At 43.6% G+C, this 24,598-nt stretch overlaps 1 protein-coding gene across 2 annotated transcripts; it reads left to right on the forward strand.

Annotated features, from left to right (window-relative positions):
• The first annotated feature begins 206 nt into the window (after window positions 1-206).
• ZNF454 (zinc finger protein 454) lies at window positions 207-22,908 on the forward strand. 2 transcript variants are annotated; one of them, XM_059175879.1, is made up of 6 exons: window positions 207-480; window positions 982-1,152; window positions 1,503-1,600; window positions 2,598-2,724; window positions 3,136-3,225; window positions 16,621-22,908. In XM_059175879.1, exons 3-6 carry the CDS (start codon window positions 1,568-1,570, stop codon window positions 17,919-17,921), a joined length of 1,551 nt encoding a protein of 516 aa, XP_059031862.1. In that variant the 5' UTR covers window positions 207-480; window positions 982-1,152; window positions 1,503-1,567; the 3' UTR covers window positions 17,922-22,908. The 2 variants fall into 2 exon arrangements, with proteins under 2 accessions (XP_059031862.1, XP_059031861.1); XM_059175878.1 differs by lacking the exon at window positions 982-1,152.
• The last annotated feature ends 1,690 nt before the right edge of the window (window positions 22,909-24,598 follow it).

Here is a 24,598-nt window from a genome sequence, read left to right on the forward strand (position 1 = left end):
TTCTCGCTGGTCACTGCTTTCCCGGGCGTTACTTCAGGACTGAGGAGGACGCCGAGCCTGACTTGGACGGAACGAAAGCCCGCACGTGCTGCTTAGAGCCGGGAGAATTAGCTGCCCTAAGAGGAACGCCAAAGAGCCTGCCGTGGCCTCTGGGAAATGTAGTTTCAGCGCTCAAAGCTGCCGGGCGTCGTTTTGAAGGCTGGGCCCTGTCTGCGCAGGCGCGCGATATCACTTTCTCCGCCCCACGCAGGGGCTGGCGCTGGCCGCCGCTTCGCCCTCTGGGAAGTGGAGTCTGGGAAGCCGAAGTGTTGCTGCTCTAGGACTCGCGGGTACTCGGCTCCGCGGCTCCCGGGGCAACGCGCAAGCGCAGTTCCGACCCGGACTGCCGACTCCAGCTCATTGTGTTCAGCCTGCGATGTGGCGGTTGCGGTTTCTCGCCGCGGGCAGAGGCTCCTCCAAGGGCAATCCTGTGGTGACCAGGTACGGCGGGCAGAGCCGCGTCGGGAGAGCGGGATCGGCCGTGGGGTAGTCGGGCCCTGGGGGGCAGGGCTGCGGGAAAGAACGGCGACTCGGTACGGGTAGTAGTCCGTGCCGGAGGACGCTGATCCGATACCCCAAACTTCTCGGGACATATGACTGAGCTTTGATTCCACAGAGGAAAGGGGAGGACGGCCAGGTTCAGGCTGTTGGCTTTAGGGTCCGAATGTGCGAGCACATGTGGAGGAGGATGCGGTCCAGGCCTCTGCGTGTGTCTCGGAGGAGCCGACTCCGGGGAGCCGGGGGACGCCTCCAGAGGTGGATGCTCCGGGCTGTGACGGAGCCCTGTCTGCGGACCTCGCCGAGGCCCGGCAGCCGCAGCCGCAGTCGCGGCAGCAGCTTCCGCGAGGACCCGGCAGAGGGCCGGAGGGGCGGTTGTATGAAGGAGACTCCCCGCCGCCCAGACACACTGCCTCTCGCCCACTCTGGCTCTTTGTCATCCAGACTGGGTGGAGGGGAAGAGGCCTGAGGTCAGAGAAGGGCTTGGCCTGAGAGGCCTTGGCAGTGACGACCCAGCCCTCGTAGCTTGCCTTTGGAGGAGAAAGAAGACCATCTTTCTCCACTTCATCCACTCTCCTTCCAGGCTGGGGGGAAACTTCTCTTGAGACCTGTCAGGTAACTTCAGGGTAAAGGCCAGGGGGTGGGTAGAAATCCCGAGATCTGGGGCGGAAGGGTGCTTTCTGCAAGGAAAACCCAACGTATTTAAGATACGGGAAGATGTGGAGGATTTGACTTAGATGCTGGGAGAGAATGTGGGGCTGGGAATGGCCTCATGTGGAGGGATCCCCTTGACAGTGGAGGCCGTCAAAACTATCCAAAGAAAGAGGAGAGAGAATTGGGAACAAATAGGAACCAAGAATCTACTGCTTCAGGGTACTGGGGGACTCCTAGAATGGGAATGCTCACTGCCTCAGTCTGGACTGTCTGTCCTCTGATCTCTTTTAACCCAGTTCTCCTCATAACAGGTGTGTAGAAGTTTCTAGCCTTGGTCCCATTTTGCCAGTCTCTGAAAGGGCTTATCAGAGAAGGAATGGCTGTCAGGCACCTGCCACCCATGGTCCAGGTGAGTGGGGAGTTGCTGCAGGGTTCCCCGCCCCCCCCCAAATTGACTTAAAAGTTTTGAATGTAGAGGTTTGGAGAGGGTGGGCTTGTTTTTTTTTTTACCCTAACCAAGAGCTTTTCTCTTAATCCAATCTCAGTTAGAGGCCTGACCCCGTTCCTCTTGTATAAAGATATAAAGATAGATAGATAGATAGATAGATAGATTGACATTCTTCTTGTAGATATATTGACATATTATTTGTTGACATTGGGCTTCTCCTTAACTCCTTCTCAGGGAACACCACCTCTCTTGGCTTCTCAGCCAAGAGTTTCTAAGCAAGGCACTAGTTGTGATCAGAGAGGACAAGGTCATATTGTCCAGAATAACTGTTCCTGTGGGAACCGTGTTCATGTGTTGGAGGTGAGTAGGTGAGCAGCCAAAGACAAGCAGGAAGGAGTTGCTCAGCAACAAGTAATAGGTGCTGGGCCATGTTCTCCAAGACATGCTGGGAAGACGAGAGATGGGGACACAGTCCCTAGCTTCTTGGAGTTAACAGTCCAGAGCGGGGGGAATCTGAAAGTAAACAAGAACCCACAGTAAAGTGGGATGGTGCTTTGCTGGGCCTGCTCACTTGAGAAGGGAGTTGAGGACGGTTGTGCCCAGGAGGAATTATGGAGGCTGAGGTCTGGGTAGGATTAGGTCATGGGGTGGAGGAGGGCATATTGAGGGAAATGGGAGAAAACATTCGGGGCGAAATGAACAGCAAGAATGAAGTCTCAGTGCTGAGGAAGCCTATCTTCTCCACACAACGTGTTTCTTCAAGGCAGGAAGCAAAGTCTGATAAAAGCTTAGCCCCGGGACACCCTGAGGAAATGCTTACTTTGTCGTAGAACTCCAGCCCACTCTGTACTGTCCTGCACCTCTCAACGGGCTCCTGGGCCTGCCAGGCTCAGCTCTTCCCGGAGAGCCACGGGAGGGGGTCACCGCTGGTCACCAGGGATGGGGTTTGCTGTTACAGGAATCAGTGACCTTCAAGGACGTGGTCGTGCTCTTCACCCGGGACGAGTGGGCACAGCTGAGCCCTACTCAGAGGGCCCTTTACAGGGATGTGATGCTGGAGAACTACAGCAACCTGGTCTCACTGGGTAAGTGGGGGCCTCCGAGGGCTGAGCTTCACACATGGGGATCCCTTAGGGACCCTTAGAAACTCTCAAACTGGTTCCACACAGAAGACTGGGCTGGGAGTGGGCTGATCAGGGCTGCTGCATGCCTACCCCTGGTGTCCTGAGGACGCAACCCCTTTGGAGTCTAAGTGCAGATGCTTCAAAGGCGACAGGGCTGAATCCTCTCCCTGTGTCAGCAGGGAGAAGGACATGGGAACAGCTGGTCTGTGTCAGGCCCCAGGCTTCTGTTCTTCCTTCTGAAGAACTCACCTGTGCCCTGGCCTTCTTATCAGGTCACCTTTTCCAGGAAGTCCCGAGGACCAGGTCTCTTCCTTGCAATGATTTTATCACTGGTATGAATAAGATGTGGTCAATTTTTCCCCCCAAAAACAGGACTCTTAGGACCCCAGTCAGATGTGTTTTCCCGACTGGGAAAAGGAGAAGAATGGATGCTGGAGGACACGTCAGGAAGCTTCTGTCTTGGTAAGAGCCCTGCATGTGGGAGGCACCAGGAGGGCCTCCACAAATGCTCCAGACTGAGGAACACTGTCTTTGCCCTTCTCATTCACTGCAGCATCTGGTTGCCACATTGGTCCCTGTGTGCATGGGGGCCCTCCTATCCATGAATTTTCTCCCTATTTGGTATTGATTAATAGTCTTCAGTTTGGAAAAGGCCTCCAGTGTAACCTAGGCCGCTCCCCCTGCCCCATGCCTTGTTTAGCATCTCAAAGTACGGTCTCTGCTGGCGGTTCTCAGTGATGAGGAACCTCGCCAGGTTGCACACACGGCAGGGTGAGATGGGCCGGCTAACCATGTGCCTTCTGAGCAGCCGTGCCAGCTAAACCCTGCATGCTTCTTCAGCCACCTTCGTATTTGTTCATCTGTGTGTGTACAGATTCAGCCAACATTTAATTACTCTCTGCCTATTGTCAGCACCTCACCATGCAGGAAGTGTCATGAGAGTGTGGCTAGGATTACACTTGGCCAGGTCCCTTCTTTGGCACCTGGTAGGTGGCATAGACTTGTAGCCCGAGCATATAGAGAACGTGACAGTTTAGTGATTGTTACTTGTCTCAAGGAGCCCGGTGGGTGCCCCTCCCTTTGGTGCTAAATTTTCTAAGAGAGCATATTGCCTTATCCAAGGCATTACGACATTTCTGCTTGAGCTGGCATTTTGCAGGCTATGAAGTATTTTTTAAAGCCTTTTGGTACTGATCTTTCACCCAGCAAAAAAGGCAGGGATTTATACGTGGAATGTCTAGGACTCAATCTGTTCTGGAATTTAAATGTCTTAACTCTAAAATTCAGTTTTCCAAAGAAATCTCTTCTAACTTACCTGGTAGCATTCTGAATTTGTGTGTTCTGTTATACCTAAGCTAAGGCATTTTTAGTATTTCATTCCGTACTATACAAGCAAGGTTCTGACAAAAGAAGGGGGGCATGGAGGAATTAAGCAAAAGAACCTTATCTGCTGTCCTGGCACTTGAGCATAACCTCCTCTATTCTTCCATTACTCCTCATTACCATGAGTTCTTTCCTGTACTTGGGTGGGGGGAATATGAAGATGAAGGAGTTTTGTGCCTAGAAACAATTTGACAGTCACGTGTGGGTAATGACCTGAAAAACCAGGTGGTCATACTACAGGCCTTCCCAGTGCCTTTCCCGACTCTCAGGGTTCAGCACTTCGTCTTCCTGAAAAAGGTTTTGGTCACCCCAAAACCTTGAGCTGATTCTGGAGGGATGACCAGTGGTTAGCACTGATCAGGCATGGGAAGAAGTCTTACTTTATATTTCCCAATAAAGTTTTGTGGCTATTCCTCTCATTATCTATTGAAGATTTATTTTTACTTTTGAACAGAACCATCTTCTGTTTTCTTAGCCAGAAATTGCTGCTGTAGAGAAATGGTAGTCACTTCCAATATCTATTGCCCTCTTGTCTCTCTCTGTCAGTATTCTTAAAGCATTCATTAGATCATTTTTAGTTTTTTTTTTTTCTTATTTCTGTTTCACTTCATGATGACTGATGAGGACTTCAAAATGCCATCTAGAATTTCTCCATTGCTGCACCAGTGACTCCTGATTTAGAACAGACACTTATTTTCAGTTGTAGGGAGAAGAAGTCCTTCTGATAGGTTTTCTCTTCTCAGGGCCATGCACTAGCAGAGGGAGAAGAGAGTTGGCATTTGAGCACCCGGGAACTACTACCGTGCTAGGTGTTTTCCAAGGGAATTTATGTGAATTGCCCCATTCAGTCCTTACAACCTGTGAGGCAGGTCCAAGGTTACCTGAGAGGCAACCCAGCTTACAGAAAACCAGGCCTCCCCATGGTTAACTCATTTGGACAGATTTAACATTGCTGTTTCCTGGCAAGTCAGGATAGGGGTGAAGCCAGCATTGAAACCCATCTGACCCTCAAACTCATGCTCTCCTCTCCTCCAGAAGAGCTTCAGTCACCTAGAAATTGTTTACTCAGTGAACCTATGGATAACTACTTGGTCCCTTAATTTGGGTCATGTGCTAATAACTTTTCATAGTTCTTCCGTATTTATTAATCCTTTGAGGTTTCTTTCTGTTACATTGGTTATACATTTTACCAATTAGCTTTAAACTGTTGGTGGGGGTTTTTTGTTTTTTGTTTGTTTGGTTTTGGTTGTTTTTTGTTTTTGTTTTTGTTTTTTTATTTTTTGGGTTTTTGGTTGTTGTTTTTTTTTTTTTTTTAGCCATGAAGTATATTCGTTCACAACTGGGCAAAGCATTCATGTAAAACTTTAACACTTTATATTGTGTCTTCTTCCCCATTTCCAACTTTATCTGCTTTTTTTTTTTTTTCCTTTCTCCCTCTTAAATTGGTTGGGAATTTTTTTCGGAGATTCAGCTCTTAATTATATCTCTTACAGGCTGTAATTTTACTTCGACACTTGTGGTCATTTCCTTGATTTATTTTAAAATGAACATATTTTGATGTCTGTATGTTCTGTATACAAACAAGAATCAGTGGTATTTTTTGATAGTCTGAAGAGTAAGGAAACAGCACCCCTACCCCCACTGTCCAGCCAAAGTAACAAAACGGAGGGGCACCCATGGAGTCTGATGTGCCCCGCATCACTGCCCCTTCCACCTCTCAATAACCTCCAGAGCCACTAGCTTATCACCAGCAGCCCTGTTCCTCATCATGGTCTTTCCACATGTATCTCTGGCTCTGAGCAGTCACAATCAGCTTTGCGTGCTTTAACGTTTGATCCATGTATTGTACAGCAGATATCTTTCCACAGGCTGTACTTTTCAAGCCTTGCTAAGATGTGTAGCTCTGCCCTTCGATACCCCCTAAGCGGTGATACATCAGCTTCTCCATTCTGTGGCTGGTAGACCTGTAGGTCGTTTCTGGACGTTGCTGTATAGAATAATGCTGACCGAATATTCTTATATGCATTTCCTCATACGCATGGGCATTCTTCGGGAGTCTTTAGGTGTGGAGACACTGGGTTTAAGGGTATATGCTTCGTCAACTCTGCTAGATTTTCCCAGATTACTGATTAAATTAGTTGTTTCACATTATACTGATAGTTGACGCAAGTTCCTGTTACTTGATACTCTTGCCAAAATTGGGAACTGTTAGACTTTTTGTCCCAGTCCCACTCCTGTGAAATGGTATCTCCCTGTGGTTAGAAATTACATTTCCTTGTTTCCTAGTGAAATTGGACATCGTTTTGTGTGTTGCTAATTTGTGTTCTGTGACTTACATGTTCCTATTCTTTGCCTGTTTTTCTATTATAGTTTTATCTTTTTCTTACTCATTTGTAAAAAGTCGTATGTCTTCAGGAATCCAGGATTTTATACAGTAATATATATATATATATATATATATATATATATATATATATGGTGTATATATATATGTATATAATAGGAACCCAGTATTTTATCAGTTAATATGTGTGTCACCCTATAGTTTCTCTTCTTTACTAACAGAAATTCTTTTTTTTTTAATTTTTAATTTTTTTTAAAGATTTTTAATTTATTTGACAGACAGAGATCACAAGTAGGCAGAGAGGCAGGCAGAGAGAGAGGGGAAAGCAGGCTCCCGCTGAGCAGAGAGTCTGATGTGGGGCTCGATCCCAGGACCCTGAGATCATGACCTGAGCCGAAGGCAGAGGCTTTCACCCACTGAGCCACGTACCTGTTCTTATTTTTAATAATTAAGTTTTATCACAGTAATACATGTATTTCATGGAACTACAGTGTTGAATATAAAAAACGAGTGGCCCCTTTGTCCCCCCTTTTCCCCATTCTCCCCCCTGGAGAGATAGTCCCTTTTCTCTTCCTTTAGCTGATTATTTGATATAGTTGCTTCCAAATAATGACGTTTTTGCTCTCCCTAAGAGTTCCCTCTGACCTCTTGTAGTGAATCCCCTTCCCCATCCATAACCCAGGCAACCCTAATCTGCCAGGATTTCACAGGAATGGACACATAGCCTTCTGTGTCTGACTTCTGTCACTTAGCACAGTATCTCTGACGCTCCTCCTTGTTGTTTCACGTGTCAGAAATTCTTTGCTGTTGCTGAGTTAGCACCCTGTCATATGGTGATAGCTCTGTTCAGTCATCGTTAATGAGCATTTTGGCTATTTTCAGGTTTTGGCTAAAGCTGCTATGAACAGTCTGGTACAAGTCTTCTTCATGTGGCTGTATTTTAGTTCATATGCTCTTTGTACACATCTGTGCTCACCAAGGTACGTGCCTAGAAGCAGGAATCCCAGGTTGTGCAGTAGTTGTGTGTTGAAACTGGGACACTCTTTTCAGGGGACGCAGGAGCCAGGTGCCCCTTACTGTGCTGGGTTGGACTCCAGCACCTTAGCAGCAGCTCTGCAAGGGGCCACTCCTCCTTATTCCCTCTCTCGGGGGAAATCACTCTATCTTTCACGATTGAGTCTGTCACTGGATTATTTTGCAGACAGACATCCTCCTGATGTCAGTTTGAAGAAGTTGACTCATCTGATGAGAGTTTTATCATGACTGGATATGGCATTTTTCACAAATGCTTTTCCAAATCCTGAAGATGCTGCTATGTTTATCAGTTACATTGATTGGTTTTAAAATGTCAAATCAAATTTGCCTTCCTGGAAAACCCCAACTTGGTTTTCATTTCTTGTTTTCAAAATATTGCTGGATTAAATTTTTACATCTGTAGTCATGATAAATTAGTCTGATCTGTTCCTCGTAATATTTTTGTTTTTGATATCAGGGTAATGTTAGCCTTATAAAATGAATTTGGACATTTCCCCTTCCCTATTATTTTTTGGGAAAATCTGTACAGAATTGGTGTTATTTCTTCTTCCTTAAACGCTTGGTCAACCCAGTGAAGTTTTCTGGGCCAGGAGTTTTCTCCATGGGAAGGTATTAAACTGCAGATTCAGTTTCCACAGCTTCTTTTCAGTGGGCCACAAATGTTAGCTGCCACAACCTCCCTGAATCCTGGGCTCTGTCACTTCAGTTCACTGAGCCTTCTGGGCTGTTTTGGTCCCTGTGCTGGGACCTGGACACTGTCCCCGGGGCTAAATCCCTTGGCCTTCCCTTGTCTGTTTGCTTTCTTCCAGGGATCTCCATCTTCCCCTGTCATTTGTCCATTGCCTAAAAAGTTGTTTCTTTCTCTCTCTCTCTCTCTTCCCACCGCTCTGGTTTTCTAATTGTTTTACAGTGGGAATTCTCAGAGTTTTCCAATTCTGCCATCATTTTTAATTTCCAAGAACTCTTGTTCCTCTGGATATTGCTTTATTTATATGCTAGTATTCACATTTTATGGCTAAAATATTTTACCTCTAAAGATAATGGTTTTTTAAAAACATTTTTCTCTCTCTTCATAAGCTCTGTGTTCTCAAATTTTTCTCTTTGATTATTTTGGTATCGCTTTCCTGTTAGAAGCTTTCCTCCTGTATCCGGTAGTCCCTGATTGTCTGCCCAGGTAAACGGTGGGAGGATCAAGGTTCTTTCTGGAAACTCTTAGTGGGTAAGTGGGGCTTGAGTGTTTCACCTCCTGCCACCGGCTTCAGTCCAGAGTACCTTCGATTTACTCCCTCCAAGAGGAAAGGCTGGGACTTCTGCCAAGTTGGGAGAGGGGAGTCCCCAGGCTCCTCGGACTGGGGGAAGGAACGTGGGGGCCTAGTAGCTTTGTAAACTAACCTTAAAGCAATGCTCCATTATCCATTCCCCACTTCCAGAGGTACCTGATGGTGCCAGTTCCTGAAACTCTAGGTAATTTGGAAGTAAATCAGGTTAGTTTCTGATCCCTTCCTGGGGATGACCTTTTGAGTACATTGTAAATGGGTTTTGATCATACCACTTGCATGCCTTGTATGAAACCCTGGAGTTATATAGTTTAAGACCATACTTTGTTTTTTGTAACATGGGACAATGCAGCTAGGGGTATTGCTTCTTAATTCAGCCCACTCTGAAGTGACCTGGGGGCCCCGGGGAGTGCAAATTCCTTGTGCTCAGATCTTCAGCAGGGGTCCAGTCTCTCCTAACTTCAGTTCATCTTCAATGTGGGAAAACTGGATGCACTTGACTCCCCTCTTAATTACATGAGTATTCTCCTGAAACACTAAATATTCAGAAGACAAATATTCTCTTTAAAGTACATGATTTGATTTTATGACCACAATCAAGAAAAGGCTTTAATAGATATAACTACCCAGCAGCTGCTAGAAAAGAAAGCCAGCATTTGGTTATTTTTGTTGAGCCATAGTATATCCCTTTTGAAAGCCTTCTGCTAGATTTTTTTTAAGTAAAAATATTTTATAGTAATACTAACCCAGGAAAATACACAAATTATAAGTGTAAAACTCAACACATTTTTGCTGTGTAAATACTGTATAACTGGCACGTGTAACAAGAAGAATGTTACCAGCACATCAGAAACTTCACATCCCCTCTATTTCTTTTGTTCTAAAGATAACTACTACCCTGACCATAGGCTTGTTTTGCCTGTTTTCAAAGTTTGTATAAATGGAATCATACAGTATGTTTGAGATTCATGCACGTATGGCAACAGTTGGATCATTCTCACTGGTGTACAATATTTCACTCTGTAAACCTACCAACATTTCTGCTTTCTACTGTTGTTAGACATTTGATTCATTTCTAGCTTGGAGCTATTATGAAGTGTACTGCTTTGAATATGCCTGTATGGCTTTTAGAGAATATAAATGTACATTTCTCTTGGGTATGTAGTTATGAGTACTATGTTCATGAGTATGCAAACTTTAGTCGACACGGCCAAGTAGTTTTCCAAAGTGGGTAGACCAGCAGTATGCGAGGGTTCCGTATTCTCTATAGACCTAGTATTACCATTTAAATTTTTTTTCCACCATTCTAGAGGATTTATGGTTCAACTTATGACTGATGAAATTGATCATCTCTATTTTTAATCTAATATCCTCCTCTTTTGGAAAACACTTATTTACTGTAAAGAGAGAGAGAGCACAAGTGGGAGGGGCAGAGGGAGAGGGAGAGAGAATCTTAAGCAGACTTCCCCGCTGAGCGTGGGGCTCAACTCTGGGCTTTATCTCACAACCCCAAGATCATGACCTGAGCCAACACTAAGAGTCGGACACCTAACCAACGGCAGCACTTATGTGCTCCTAATATTCTCTTTTGTAAAGTACCTATAAGTCTTTCTTTTATTTTCTATATAGTTGTCTGATCTTTTCTTATTGATAGGTTTGCTGAATATTTCTTTTAGGAACTTTGCATCTGTTTTGATGAGAAAAAGTGGTCTGTGAATTTTTTTTTTTAATTGTCTTCATCATATTCTGGCAGGTTGTGCTAACTTCATAAAACCAATCAGAAATATTTGTTCTCGTCAGTTCTTTGAAAGAGCTTGTGTAAAATTGGTGTTATTTCTCCCTTAAATGTTCATATAAATTCAGTACTGACGCCATCTCTGCCTGGCAGTCTCGCAGTGAGAGGTTTTTATTTATTTATTTTTTAAAGATTTATTTATCTGAATGAGAGAGAGCGGGCAGAGAGTATGATCACAAGTTGGGGGAGGGATAAAAGGAGAGGGATAGAGAGAGAATCCTCAAGCAGACTCCCCACTGAGCACAAAGCCTGACATGGGACTTGATCCTAGGACCCTGAGATCATGACCTGAGCCAAAATCAAAAGCCAGCCAGTTAACCTACTGAGGCACCCCAGGCACCTCTGTGAGAAGAACATTTTAAAATGAAGATTCAATTTATTTATTAGATGTAAGACCATTCAAATTTTCTGTTTCTTTTTTGTACCTTTCTAGGAATTTGAGCCTTGCTCTAAGTGCCCAAGCATATTGACATAAAGTTTCGTCATTAAGTTATTATCTTATAAGTCTCTGTGGAATCTGTCCTGATGTCGTCTTTATCATTATTGATATTAATAATTGTTGATATTAGTAATTGATATTAGCAGTCAATTAGTAACATTAGTAATCATTATTGACAATTAGTGATTAGTGATCATTAGTAATTAGTAAGGCACACACATAATTATTGTGTGCCTTCTTTTTTTGATTAGTGTTGCTAGAAGTCTCAATTTTTATTAAGTTATTGATTTGTCTATTTTGTTTTATTTTGTCTTTTTTATTTTTATTGTCTTTTTAATTTTTTTATCTTTCCTTTTATTTTTCCTTTTTATTTCATTTGCTATTTTTCTAATTTCTTGAGATGTACACATGACTGTAGCTGCATCCTATCAGTTTCATTTATTAGATGTAATAAATATTTTTATTATCATTTAAATTCTAATTGTGATTTTTTTTTCTTTCATCTATCAGTTATTTAGAAATGTATTGCTTAATTTAGAAATATCTGGGTTTTTCAAGTATCTTTTTGGTATTTTGGTGTTCATTTCCAGCTTAATTCCATTGCGTTCAGAGAACATACTCTTGAGTATTCTCATTCCTGTGAAATGTATTCATTTACAGCCAATATAAGGTCAGTTTTGGTAGACGTTCTCTATGTACTAATAATATGTGCTCTGTCATTGTTGGGTATACTGTTTTCAAGTCTATTTTGAGTCAGATTTGTTTATCAGATTATTGAGAGCATCTCCATTCTTAAAGGTTTGATTTCTGAGTTATTGAGAGTGGTGTGTGAACACAGATTGCTAGGATTATAAAGATTTCTCTGTTTTTGTTTTTCATTTTCTCAGTTTCTACTTTATACATTGTGAAGTTTATGCACAAATGTAGATTTGTTATATGTTCCTGGAGAGTCCCTTCTGTCAATGTGAAATATCTGAAAGTCTATTTTTTCTAATATTGTAAGATTTGTCTGATTTTATATACCAGCTTTCTTATGGTTACTGCTTGCTTCATAAATCCTTTTTATTTTCTATATTTCTATACCTATGTTTTGGTATTTCTCTTCTAATAAGCATTTAGTTGGATTTTTAAATCCAGTCTTACAATCTTAGTTTTTGTTTGTTTGTGACAGAGATCACAAATAGGCAGAGAGGCAGGCAGAGAGAGAGGGAGAAGCAGGCTCCCTGCTGAGCAGAGAGCCCGATGAGGGGCTAAATCCCAGGACCCCAAGACTATGCCTGAGCCGAAGGTAGGGGCTTAACCCCCTGAGCCATACAGGTACCCCTGCTAAGTGTATTTAATTACATATATATTTTCAACCTCTCAAGACATAATTATTGTGTGCAATAATACTTACGTGTATTCACATATTTACTTTTCTATTGCTTTTCATTCCTTCTTACATTTCCATGTTTCCACCTGGGATTTTCTTATGCCTAGAACATGCTTCTTACTGTGTTTTGTTTTGTTTTTAATATGGGTCTGCTGGTGACACAGTCTCTGTTTTTATTTGTATAGAAATACCCATTTCATATTCACTTTTTAAGGATATTTTCTTTCTATTGAATTATTTGGCAGTTATGTTTTTTCAACACTTCCTGATGTTGGTTCATTGTCTTCTGGCTTCCACTGTTTTTGTTGAAAAGATGGCTGCCAGTCTTACCTTTTTTCTTCCCTCTTTTTTTTTTTTTTAATTTAATTTTTTAAGATTTCATTTATTTATTTGACAGAGAGAGACAGAGTGAGAGGGAACTCAGCAGGGGGAGTGAGAGAGGAAGAAATAGGCTTCCCACAGAGCAGAGAGCCCGATGCAGGGCTCCATCCCAGGACCCCAGGATCATGATCTGAGCGGAAGTCAGATCCTTAACAACTGAGCCACCCTTTTTTTTTTTTAATTCTTTAAAAGTAACGCATTTGTTTTCCTCTCAAACAACTGTCAAGATTAAACTTGTCAAGATTAAACAAGATAAAACCAGTCGTTTTGTGCTTAGTTGAATTTTCTATGTATTTATCCTGCTTGGAATCTCTGGTGCTTCTCAAATTCATTTTTCAGCCTTTGTGTGTTTCAAATAGTATTTTTGCCCCATTTGTTTCCTTCTCCCATTCCAGAACTTGTCACACATGTGTTCAGTCTCTTCATCATGACTTGTAGGTTTCTTTTTTAACTTTCTTCAGCAACTTTTACTGTAGATGTTTTCTGCTTATGTATTTTTCCATTGCACTATTGCTCCCTTCTACTATGTCTAATATACTATTAAATCTATCTGTTCAGTTCTTAATTTCAATTATTATATTCTTTTGTAGAATTTTCATTTGAGTCATTGGTCAATCTCCTGTTGAAATTCTCATTCTTATCTGTATAATTGAACACATTAATCACAGTTATCTCAAAACCCATGTCTGATAACTTAGATGTCTGAATTCTGTGGGTCTTCATGTATTATCTGTTTTTTCTCTTGATTTAATTTCTTACTACTCTGGTACATTTTGATTGAATCTTTGATATTGTATTTGAAGAAGTGAAGAGGCCTTGAGTGATGTTATATTCCTCCAGAGAACATTGCCTTTTTTTCTGGCAGACAATGAGCGTAAGGGAACCAACTTAATCCAACCAGGGACGTGTTAGATGGAGATTGGGCTGTGGTGTTTATATAAAGCTTTGCCTATCTCTTCTTTGCCCTTGCTACTAGGTTGTAGCTCTCCAGGAGTGCATATTGAGAGCTTTACATGTTTACTGTGACCACTAACCCCTTCTTTGGAAAATCCTGATCTCAGATTTTGGCTCCATATTTTCTTAAGATTAGAAAATTTTGAAATTCTGCTTAGCTTTGGCCTCTTGTCCTGAGAGGTTTTAGAATTCAGCAAATTCTATAAGGGAAAAAACCAGTAAGTATTGGGATTACCTTTCTGTATTTCCCTTTTCTCCCAAATATTGAACTATCAGGTTGGCCTTGAGTGACATCTGATGCCTTTAGATAGAAATTTGTTTATCAATTAAGATTTTCCAGTTGTTTTCTACAGGAATGTCTGCCACAGCTTACTTTATCAGGTCCAGAAATGAGAGTCAGCCCTTAAGGTGTTAACATTTGGCAATCCTAGCATTTAACTGACCATTTTTGTTTTGAGCAACATTAGTCTGAGCTCACCAGGATTTTAGCTTTAAAATGCACCTGTTTAACTTTCTTTTCCAGATAAGTAAAGAGGTTAGTTTAGTTTGTTTTGTTGATTATAGCTCTTTGTAGATTTTCTGGAGTGTGTAGGAAAAAAGTAATGAGGAGGCTTGTTCTTGATAGGAGTTTCCAGGAATCTTTGCATCATTGCAAAGTAGTATCTAGCTTTTATCATTCATTTCTTAGTACAAAGTCTTAAAGAGACTTAACATAAAAGGCAGATAATCACAAATACATAGGAAAAACTAGTATGCAGTCCAGAACTCTGCTTGTTAATACAGACCTACCTCATTCTGTTGTGCTGTGCAGCTATGCATTTCTTAACAAATTGAAGGGTTTTGGCAACCCTGCTTCAAGCAGATCCATTGATGCCAATTTTCCTGCAGTGTTGGTTCACTTCATGTCTGTGTCACATTTTGGTAATTCTGGCAATAAAACTGAAAACTTCTGGAAAGGATTCACTATTCTAGATACCATTGAGAACATTCATAATTTATGGTCAGAGGTCAAAAAAATCAATATTGGTAGGAGTTTGGAAATTGATTCCAAGGTTCATGGGTGACTTGGAGGGGTGCAAGACTTCAGCGGAGGAAGTCACTGCAGATGTGGTAGAAAGAGCAAGAGAACTAGCATTAGACGTGGAGCCTGAGGATGGGACTGAATTGCTGCAAGCTCCTCAAGACAACTTGAATGGATGAGGAGTTGCTTCCTACAGATGAGCAAAAAGAGTGGTTTCTTGGCATGGAATCTACCAAAGAGGATGCCGTGAAGGTTGCTGACATGACAACACAGTATTTAGAATAGGGCATAAAGTTAGTTGATAAAGGTGAGGCAGAGTTTGAGAGATTGACTGCAATCTTGAAAGGAGTTGTACTGTGGGTAAAATGCTATCAAACTTTTAACACCTCATGCTACAGAGAAATCATTCCTGAAAGGCAAGAGTCCATCGATGCAGCAAATTTCATTGTTGTCTTATTTTAAGAAATTGTCACAGCCACCCCAGCCTTCAGCAGCCATCAACACTGAGGCAAGACCCTCCCCTAGCAAAAAGATTTTGCTGAAAGCTCACGTGCTGGTTAGCACTTTTTAGCAATAAAGTACTTTTTAATTGTGGTATGTAGAGTGTTTTTCTAGAGCTAATGCTGTGCTACTGGAAAGACTACAGTATAGTTTAAACATAACTTTTACATGCACTGGGAAACCAAAAAATTCATTTGACTCACTTTATGGCGACATTCACTGTATTGCGGCAGTCTGGAACAAAACCTGCAGTCTCTCTGAGGTATGCCTGTGCCGTGAAACCAAGGGAGACAATTATTGAGTAAGTGCAGAATTTGTCTGTGGGGAGAGAAATAATTCTGTGAAATAATAAGTGGGACCACAGCCCATATCCTAATAGCAGAGTCCCATTTCTAGTGACTAGTATACCGTTTTCCCCAGTTGGGGCCTCACCCTCTAAGGTGTACTGGGTATATCCAGGCAGATTTACTGCTTTGTTCCTAATATTCCCTCCTGACATACACATCTTCATGGTGCATTTTCCTCATATAGATGTTATATTATTCATATGGATTTAAAGACTTTACTTCCTCACTAGTAGTAGGAGGTCCTAATTTTATTAGCAGATATGAGTGTTTTACACAGCCTTTACTGTGGCTTTTTTATTACCCATCTGAATGAGTGTATCAAACATAAAAATGGGGGCGCCTGGGTGGCTCAGTGGGTTAAGGCCTCTGCTTTCGGCTTGGGTCATGATCCCAGGGTCCTGGGATCGGGCCCCACATCGGGCTCTCTGATCAGCACGGAGCCTGCTCCCCCCGCCCCCGCCTGTCTCTCTGCCTACTTGTGATCTCTCTCTGTCAAATAAATAAATAAAATCTTAAAAAAAAAAAAAAAAAAAGAATGTTTCTTTTATTAGTTATAGGAGTTGAATGACTTTTCTCCCAAGTGTTGACCTCTAGTTTCCCTGGTTTCTTTAGGCTGCATGTAGGTTATTTCAAACACCGTACCATTAAAACGGACAAGGTACATTTTTTTTCTTATATATTAGCATAGTAGGGTCTACGTAGGCTTTTTGAGGCTTAGAAAGTCAGATAACTTATCTGTAGTCACAAAGAAAATGAATATTGTACTCAGGATCTCCCATCCCAGGCCTGTGACTTCTGAACTCAAGCTCCCAAGCTGTCCTGCTTCATACATCTGACATTAAATCAACCCCTTCCGGCTACGTCCTTTGCTCACCTCTCTTACCCTTTCCTTTCCTATCTTCCCTTCAAGATGCCTTCAAAATGACAACCTCTTTGTCAGCATTATAAACAGGCTCATCTTCTTACCCTAACTAGATAAAACATATGTTTATGTTTGATGTCTTTCAGACTGGATGACTATGCCTGTGAGTAAGAACTCTCCTCCCAAGCCGGATATTCCTGATCAAGACTTGGATCAGTGGATGATAAAGGAAGGATTCACTAGAGATAACCACTGGAAATACGATTGCCAGTTGGAATGGCAGCGTGGAGGCCAGGAGGTACTTGCATCTGTGCTCCACGCCCAGGCCAGGGATGAACCTGGGAAGCACTGCACTGTGAGCTCATCTTTTGATCAGAGTCAGGAATTTCAATCTAGCAAAAAAGCCTTTGAGTGTAGTGAGTGTGGAAAAGTCTTCACTAAAAGTTCAACCCTTAATAAACATCAGAAAGTTCATACTGAAAAACTGAATGCAAATCGGAAAACTGTTATTAAAGAGAAGCGATATGAATGTAGAGAATGTGGGAAAGCCTTTCACCAGAGTACACACCTTATCCACCACCAAAGAATTCACACTGGCGAGAAACCGTACGAATGTAAAGAATGTGGCAAGGCCTTCTCTGTGAGCTCCTCACTCACTTACCATCAGAAAATTCACACCGGAGAGAAACCTTTCGAATGCAACTTATGTGGGAAAGCTTTTATCCGAAACATACACCTTGCCCACCATCATAGAATTCACACTGGAGAGAAGCCTTTTAAATGTAACATATGTGACAAAGCCTTTGTGTGCAGGGCACACCTTACCAAACACCAGAATATTCATAGTGGAGAGAAACCTTATAAATGTAATGAATGTGGAAAAGCCTTTAATCAGAGTACGAGTTTTCTTCAGCATCAAAGAATTCACACTGGAGAGAAGCCCTTTGAATGTAACGAATGTGGAAAGGCCTTCAGGGTGAACTCTTCCCTGACAGAGCATCAGAGAATTCATACTGGAGAGAAACCTTATAAGTGTAGCGAATGTGGGAAAGCTTTCAGGGATAATTCATCCTTCGCTCGACATCGGAAAATTCATACCGGAGAGAAACCTTACAGGTGTGGTTTGTGTGAGAAAGCCTTCAGGGACCAATCAGCCCTAGCCCAACATCAGAGAATTCATACTGGAGAAAAACCTTACACGTGTAATATATGTGAGAAAGCCTTCAGCGACCATTCAGCCCTCACTCAACATAAGAGAATCCACACCAGAGAAAAACCTTACAAATGTAAAATCTGCGGGAAAGCCTTTATTCGAAGCACACACCTTACTCAGCATCAGAGGATTCACACAGGAGAGAAGCCCTATAAATGTAATAAATGTGGGAAAGCTTTCAACCAGACTGCAAACCTCATTCAGCATCAGAGACATCATATTGGAGAAAAGTGATAGGATTATAGTTTATATGGCAGAACTTTGAGACCAAGTGTGTTAATTATTGAATGTAAGCGAATCCATTCCAGAGAATAGCCATGAAAACTTCAGTGAAGATGGAATTTTTATTTACAGAGAGTCAACCTTCACGGTACTGTGGGTTTGAGAATTTAAGAATGGCATGCCCTCCTAGTTCAGAACTGCCTCAGTTGAATAACAGTAATGTTTAATTAGTCTGAATTATCAAATATTGTACCCAAAATGAAGCTTCATTAACAACACAGAAATTAGATGATCTCATTTACATTTTGACTATTAAGAGAAATTATAAAATTGCAGAAGACCAGGGGAAGAAGCAAAAGAACAAAAAGTAAAAATGGCCAATAAGCATTTCACTCACTTTTTTTATATAAAAGGGTTTCTACTTTCAGTGGAACCCTTTGTTCTCACCCACCCACTTTCTCAGTGTAGGGAAAGTGCAGTCACCATGCATTGGCCCCAGAGTTACCCAAATTATGTTTCCCACCTTCTGCTTCAAACCATCCTCTCAGATCTCCCTGACTTAGTGTCCACTGGCTGCTTACCCATATTCTTCTTCTGGGACAACTCATTTGAATGGTATGTCCCTCTTGATTTAGCACCTCCTAACTGGTAACATCATGTCACTTATCATCACCCCATTTGCCCTTGGGGAATGTGGTGATCTGGCCTCCCACACAGTCCATGATTCTGGTTATCGCAACCAGACCCAGCATTCAGAACTCCAGGACCTCTGGGAGACAGGTTGATCAAACTTCTTGAGTTACCCAGTTTCTTTGGGCCTCACCTTTACTCTGACACTGGGATGGTACCTTTAAGTAGGGGCTAGGTTGTGTAGACATTACCTCCAATTGCTCTGCACTGTCCTTACCCCACACATAGCGTCAGGGGCCTGCTCAGCTTCAGATGTGACAATCCAGCCACTTCACAGTGTTCTAGACCCTCCCCACTTCTGTGATTTGCCATTTCCTAACATGCAGCTGACACAAGTTAGAGCCCCAAAGCTAGTCCTTAAAGGCTCTGACCCACTCTTTCCCTTGGCTGGCAGTCCTCTGTGTCCACTGTGCTAGTGGATATATTTCTCGGCCCCAGAATATGAACTGCTGCATCCTGGTCCCTGCACTTCTTCCATCCAATTTTCGGAAGGTCTCAAGTGTTCACAGAGCAAACAGCTTTGAATTTCTCCTTTTGCATTTGGAAGTGGGCATTTCCTCTCCTCCATCTGGGTGTTCTATTTAAAGACTGTCCCATTCTGACAGTGGTGAGCTATCCGTGGAGTAATTCCATGGGTCAAGACATGGTCAACAGCATCGTGACGTTCCCTGGCAGGGGACTGTCTATGCCCCAAACTTGCAGCGATACTGTTCCTGCAGGTACAGTTCCTTCTCCATCTTTGATCCTTCACTGCTCTCAGTAGAAAGCACAGAGATAAAATAACATGTGTGCCTTCACACACACACAGCCCCTGGTAGCACTGTCCCCTTCCCCCACCACAAAGGACGGGGAGCCTGCACTACTGCAAACTGGAACAACACACCACATCATGAATATGGAAGAGCAAGTCCACCGTTGTGGGAAAAAGTGGCAAGTTCTCAGTCCGTGGAGGTGCTCTCCATCAAGTCGGGCAGCCCACTGGCCCCACAGATGCTGCACCTCAACTCCAAGTTACAGAAGAGGACAGTCTTTTTCCTGGTGGAATTCTAAATTCACCTTCCATCGAGTACAGGCTGCCAGTGTGGGCAGGCATCTGTGAGGGGGTCAGCAGCAGCTCATGCTTTCTCCCCTACTAAGCTGCAGATGAAGCAGCATTTTGAGGGGTGACTTGGAGCTCTTTGTACACTGGGCCCCCACATGTTCATCGGCAGCCCCCAATTCCACAAAAACTTGAAAACCTGCTCGCTGCTATAGATCCCTACCTGTAGGGATCAACCATGTGACCCACCTGCCCCTAACAATCACCCTCTTCCCTTGAATCCCTGTGGGATGCTGCTCAGCTGAGTTCAATGTTCATTTTGTTTGTGTTTAATGAGAGTTGCTGCCGCGGGTCCTGTGCCTGCAGTCAAGCCAGAGCCGAGACCAGGTGCCCCTGAGAGCCTCCTTTATCCCGGGGATGGCACCGGCAGCTGTTCCTGCACCAGAATCCATGCAGCCCAAAAGCCCTCAATCTGGGATTGCTCCCTGCCCAGTCAGTGCACAGACTTCCCAGCGCACCCATGACTATGCCGTCACAAGATCATGAAGGAGCCAGTCTCCCCACCCCCTCAACAGGACTAGAGAGACAGAGGAGCCAGAGAAGCAGATCTAGACCCACTTCCCGCATCTGATGCACCAGAGCTCTCCTGGTCTACCATGGAATTGCCCAATGGTCAAACTCAGTGGCAGTGGCAGTTCCGCTCTGCCCAGGGGAAGGGTTTGGGAAGAGGATTAGCACCGTAAACCTTGTTAAAAGTCATCATTGGCTGTGGGCTCCCGTGAATGCCCCCCGAAACTGCCAGCTCTTGGGGGAAAAATAATTGCTGCAGTCTCCCCTTTCACATTCCTCTAATGCTCTCTTGTCAAGTCTTCCCATCTCCAGCTGATAGATTGGGCGCCTGTGTTCTCCCTCGTCACCTGATCTCGCCTCACTCTGCCACCAGTGTCTGCCCAAGACATTGCCTTTCTCCATATTCAGCAATGGCTTTTAGAATGGCACCTTGACCCTCAGCGGACTGGGGCTTCCCAGTTATAGTACCTGAGCCTCAGAGTCTTGGAACAAAACAACCCTACTGCATGCATCTTTGGTTGAGAAAACAACTTAATTCCCTCGAACATGAATTTAGTCCAAGTGCATACTCTCCAGCTGTCTTGATTCCTCTTCCCTTTGCACTTTGCCCTCCTCTGCCCTTTACTGGATTAGCTAGCAAGGCCATGTGGACACATAAAACACTCCCGCCTACAGTGGGAGGAGTCCCAGCTTCTGGCACCTCCTTGACTCCTGCTAAATATATTTTTGGTAATATTTTTACTTTTAGTATTTTTATACCAGTTTGCGAAGGCAAAAAGAAAATACAAGGTTTGTTTCGATCACTCATGAACTTCTCAGTGACGCTAATGACCATTCTCTGCCAGTGCCAGGATTTGGTCACTCGGGCATGTTCCTCCTCAGCCTGTGTGTTACCCTGTCTATGGCTCATCACTGTTCTTAAAAATTGTTGCCATAGAATGGCCCATCAGTGTTTCTTTCTGAAAATAAATGAGAAAAGTACACAGTATTCTAAGAGGTACAAGCTGCATTTGTGTTACCTGGTTATCTCTTAAGACATGGCCAAAAGTAGTGCTTCTAAGCGTTTTTATCTTTGTATGGCCAGTCTGGTCCTGCCCACAATAAGCATCCAAACCTACCTGGTCCCAGAAACCATAGTTCAGGCTGTGGAATAGAAGAGAGCTGTATCCCCAGTCGTCAGTGACAACAGTTAACATTTGAAGATGTCCCGCAGGCCGGGTACTGTTGTAAGCACTCTGCATGTAATAACTCATCTAATCCTCACAATTCTGTGAGACTGTCTCATCCCCACTTAAAAGTTGAACAGAGAGGTTTAAAAGCATTTCAGAAATTAAACAGCTGGTAACATGCATGGTCTGAGAACCTGATCCAGGCACTGTAGCTCTGGGGCACACATGCCTCCCTACTGCACTCAGCTTCCTCCTTCATGGACACATTCTGGAGGGCCACTTGGCTCCAGATATGGGGCAGATATGGCTATGGGTGGGTGGGGTGGGTCCACAGCCTTGCGACCGTGTTGCAGGCATGGCTTTCTGTACCCACATCCTCCACAAAAAGACCTTTCCTCGGCCCTGGGTTGGCAAGGTGGAAAGGGTTCGGGTGCTCCTCTAGCCTGAGAGTACAAGAACCATGGGTTCGCAAAGGCCTATCAACCCTTGGATATCTTGAGGGCATGGCCTAATAACCATAGCAGGTCCTGGACCTGGCCACATGAGAGTAATTACTATAAGTGCCCTTCTTGAGGTTTTCCAAAAGCAGAGAGGTGGGGCATCTGGGTGGCTCAGTTGGTTAAGCGTCTGCCTTCAGCTCAGGTCATGATCCTGGAGACTCAGGACTGATCACTGCATCTGGCTCCCTGCTCAGCAGGGAGTCTGCTTCTCCCTCTGCCCCTCACTCTGCTCCTCCATGCTTTCTTTCTCTCTCTTAAGTAAATAAAATCTTAAAACACACACACACACATAGAGAGAGAGAGAAAAAAAGCCAAAGCTAGTAGCTAGAGAAACAGCAACAGCCAAGCATGGTACATACACAGTGGGTATGTATGCACACATCTAAGTACTGCTTTCATGGGACTTAAATATGGAAGACAGGTATTGCAAAATGAAACACAAATAATGAGCAAAATAACTGTAGTTTGTGGGAAACGTGTTTACACAGATGGGGTACCACAAAAGAGTGTGAGAGGCCTAGCTGTAGATTGTGTGGTCACACTGGGCTTCACTAGAATTAACAACAGATGCAAAGCACAGTTCAGTGAGACAGGGAAAGAGGTTCGGACACACAGGCAGGAACAGTGTGGGCTGGGTAAGTGCCATTAAAAAGGCGGTGGAGCCCAGAGTCAGCACTGGTGTTAGCAGCGTGAGCTTCCACAGGAAGAGCCAGGACCACAGCCCAACCAGCCCCTGCAGTGAACTTGGATGGTGCTCTAAACACAAGCCATTGCCAGGGGTCAGGTTTTGTGCTTCAAACTCTCAAGCTACAAGTGGTTGCTATTGATGAATAGATTTTACCAGAGCATTGGGGGGCTTGGGTGGCTCAGTTGTTGGGCATCTGCCTTTGGCTTAGGTCATGATCCCAGGATCCTGGGATCAAGCCCCACAAGGACTCCCTACTCAGGGGGAAGCCTGCTTCTCCCTCTCCCACTCCCCCTGCTTGTGTTCCCTCTCTTGCTGTGTCTTTCTCTGTCAAATAAATAAAATCTTTAAATTTTTTTTTTTTACCAGAGCACTAATACTGGGAAATTTTCCAATTAGTTTGTTCTTTCCCAATTAATTTTCCTTCCAGTGAATAAGAAAATTCCAAATTTAGAAGAACTAAAATGCGGAAACTTAAAAGCCACGTAAGTTTTGATTGCTAATTTATTTCAGCAATATACTTCAACCAAGGTACAGCATTGCTCACTGTTACCTAATGCTATCATTTCTAGCCATTGTGATAGTGGGGAAAATGGGGGTATAAATATTTACAGGCAAGGATATACCAGATTCCCCCTGGTGCATTGCCTCAGGCTCTTCATCAATCATTCTGGGCCTCCTCCCATTCCAGCCACCAGTGACTTTGTCCACACCACAGATCCAGCCACAGGACTCACTTGTGTAAACCCTTCCATGGCTCCTCCAGGGCCAACCATGGGAAGCAAAACCTTCAAGACCCTTCACAACCAACCCATATAGAATTCATATTTTTATGAGGGAAATACAGCACAGCTTTCTCTATAGTTTTCTCAGTTTTCAAGAAGGAATGTTATTTGGGAGGTCTTAGATGGAGTCTTGGTATTGGTCACCTGAGGGGTTTATGTAATGAGTGGGGTCTGTTTGGGCATTGACTGTTAGGGCTGGGAGGGTGGATGCTGGGAAATGGGGTCAATGGTGTGGGCATCTGCAGGGATCAAGGTGACTCTGGCTGCAGCGACTGTGGGAGAGGCTAATTATCTTGGCCAAGGTCACTAACTAGCATGGCAGAGCTGCCATTGATCTCAAGAAGTCTTAACCTTGACATTATACAATTTCTAGATATGAAAGCTGACTGAAGGAAGTCTACAGTGTCAGGGGCACGACAAAGTCTGTGCCCCCTGGAAATTTCCCTGTCTGGCAGATTGGGATTGGAAAAAAAAAACTCGGAAGTTGATAGTATGGGTAAGTTCAACATTCAAGAGCCCTGGTAGAATAAGCTAATAATACTTCAAATTGGCCAGACTACATCAGTGAACAGCATGTGGAGCCAGACCCATGTCCTTCCTGCTATTTCTGTTTCTGAATCTGCATGCAAATATGAGAATGAATCATAGCCAGACTCCGGGTGCCAGGAGAGAGCAGGGCCCATAGCAGCATCACTATTAATGGGGAGCACTGGTGCCCCAGAATGATGATTTTGATATTGGTGTGCGGGATGGAGGGGAAAGACACAGGAAGCAGAGACTAGTTAGTATCCCACCACAGTAACCCACAAGAAGCAGGAAGGCTCACAGTGTCCAAAACCAGCCCCTTCACTAATCTGTCTCTCTACACCCTCGACTACCTTTCATCCAAGCCTCCTCTTGGAGTTTCTGTGTTCAGGGCTATGCCCCATCTTGAGTCCTCTCTGTTCCATAAGCTGAAAGATCATCTCTGAAACTCCCAGTCTTCTACAGCTGTCACTACTCTGTCCACACAGCAGCAGGCTTCCCTTGTCAAAGCTGGGAAATGGAAAATATCTACACCTGGGAATTTTTCATAAAATTCCCAAATGATGAATTTGGTGACGCCACTGAAAAATGGTGTCAGTATAGTGGAGATTTCTGAAGAGGTTTCATTCTGTAAAATGATGGTGGGAAGATTCACTTGGAATTGTGTACTTTATTCCAGTTTAGAAGAAGTCTTGCAAATTGTTGACTACATTAAAAAAAAAAAAA

Source organism: Mustela lutreola, chromosome 5, assembly GCF_030435805.1.
Source record: "Mustela lutreola isolate mMusLut2 chromosome 5, mMusLut2.pri, whole genome shotgun sequence".
Lineage (NCBI taxonomy): Eukaryota > Metazoa > Chordata > Mammalia > Carnivora > Mustelidae > Mustela > Mustela lutreola.

What these genes read in the sequence shown, in the direction of transcription:
- ZNF454 (XM_059175879.1), top strand. Translation starts at nt 1,568, where the DNA reads ATGGCTGTCAGGCACCTGCCACCCATGGTCCAG. An exon ending in ACCTGCCACCCATGGTCCAG is followed by an intron (nt 1,601 to 2,597) that starts GTGAGTGGGGAG and finishes TTGCTGTTACAG; the next exon opens with GAATCAGTGACCTTCAAGGA. An exon ending in CAGCAACCTGGTCTCACTGG is followed by an intron (nt 2,725 to 3,135) that starts GTAAGTGGGGGC and finishes CCCCAAAAACAG; the next exon opens with GACTCTTAGGACCCCAGTCA.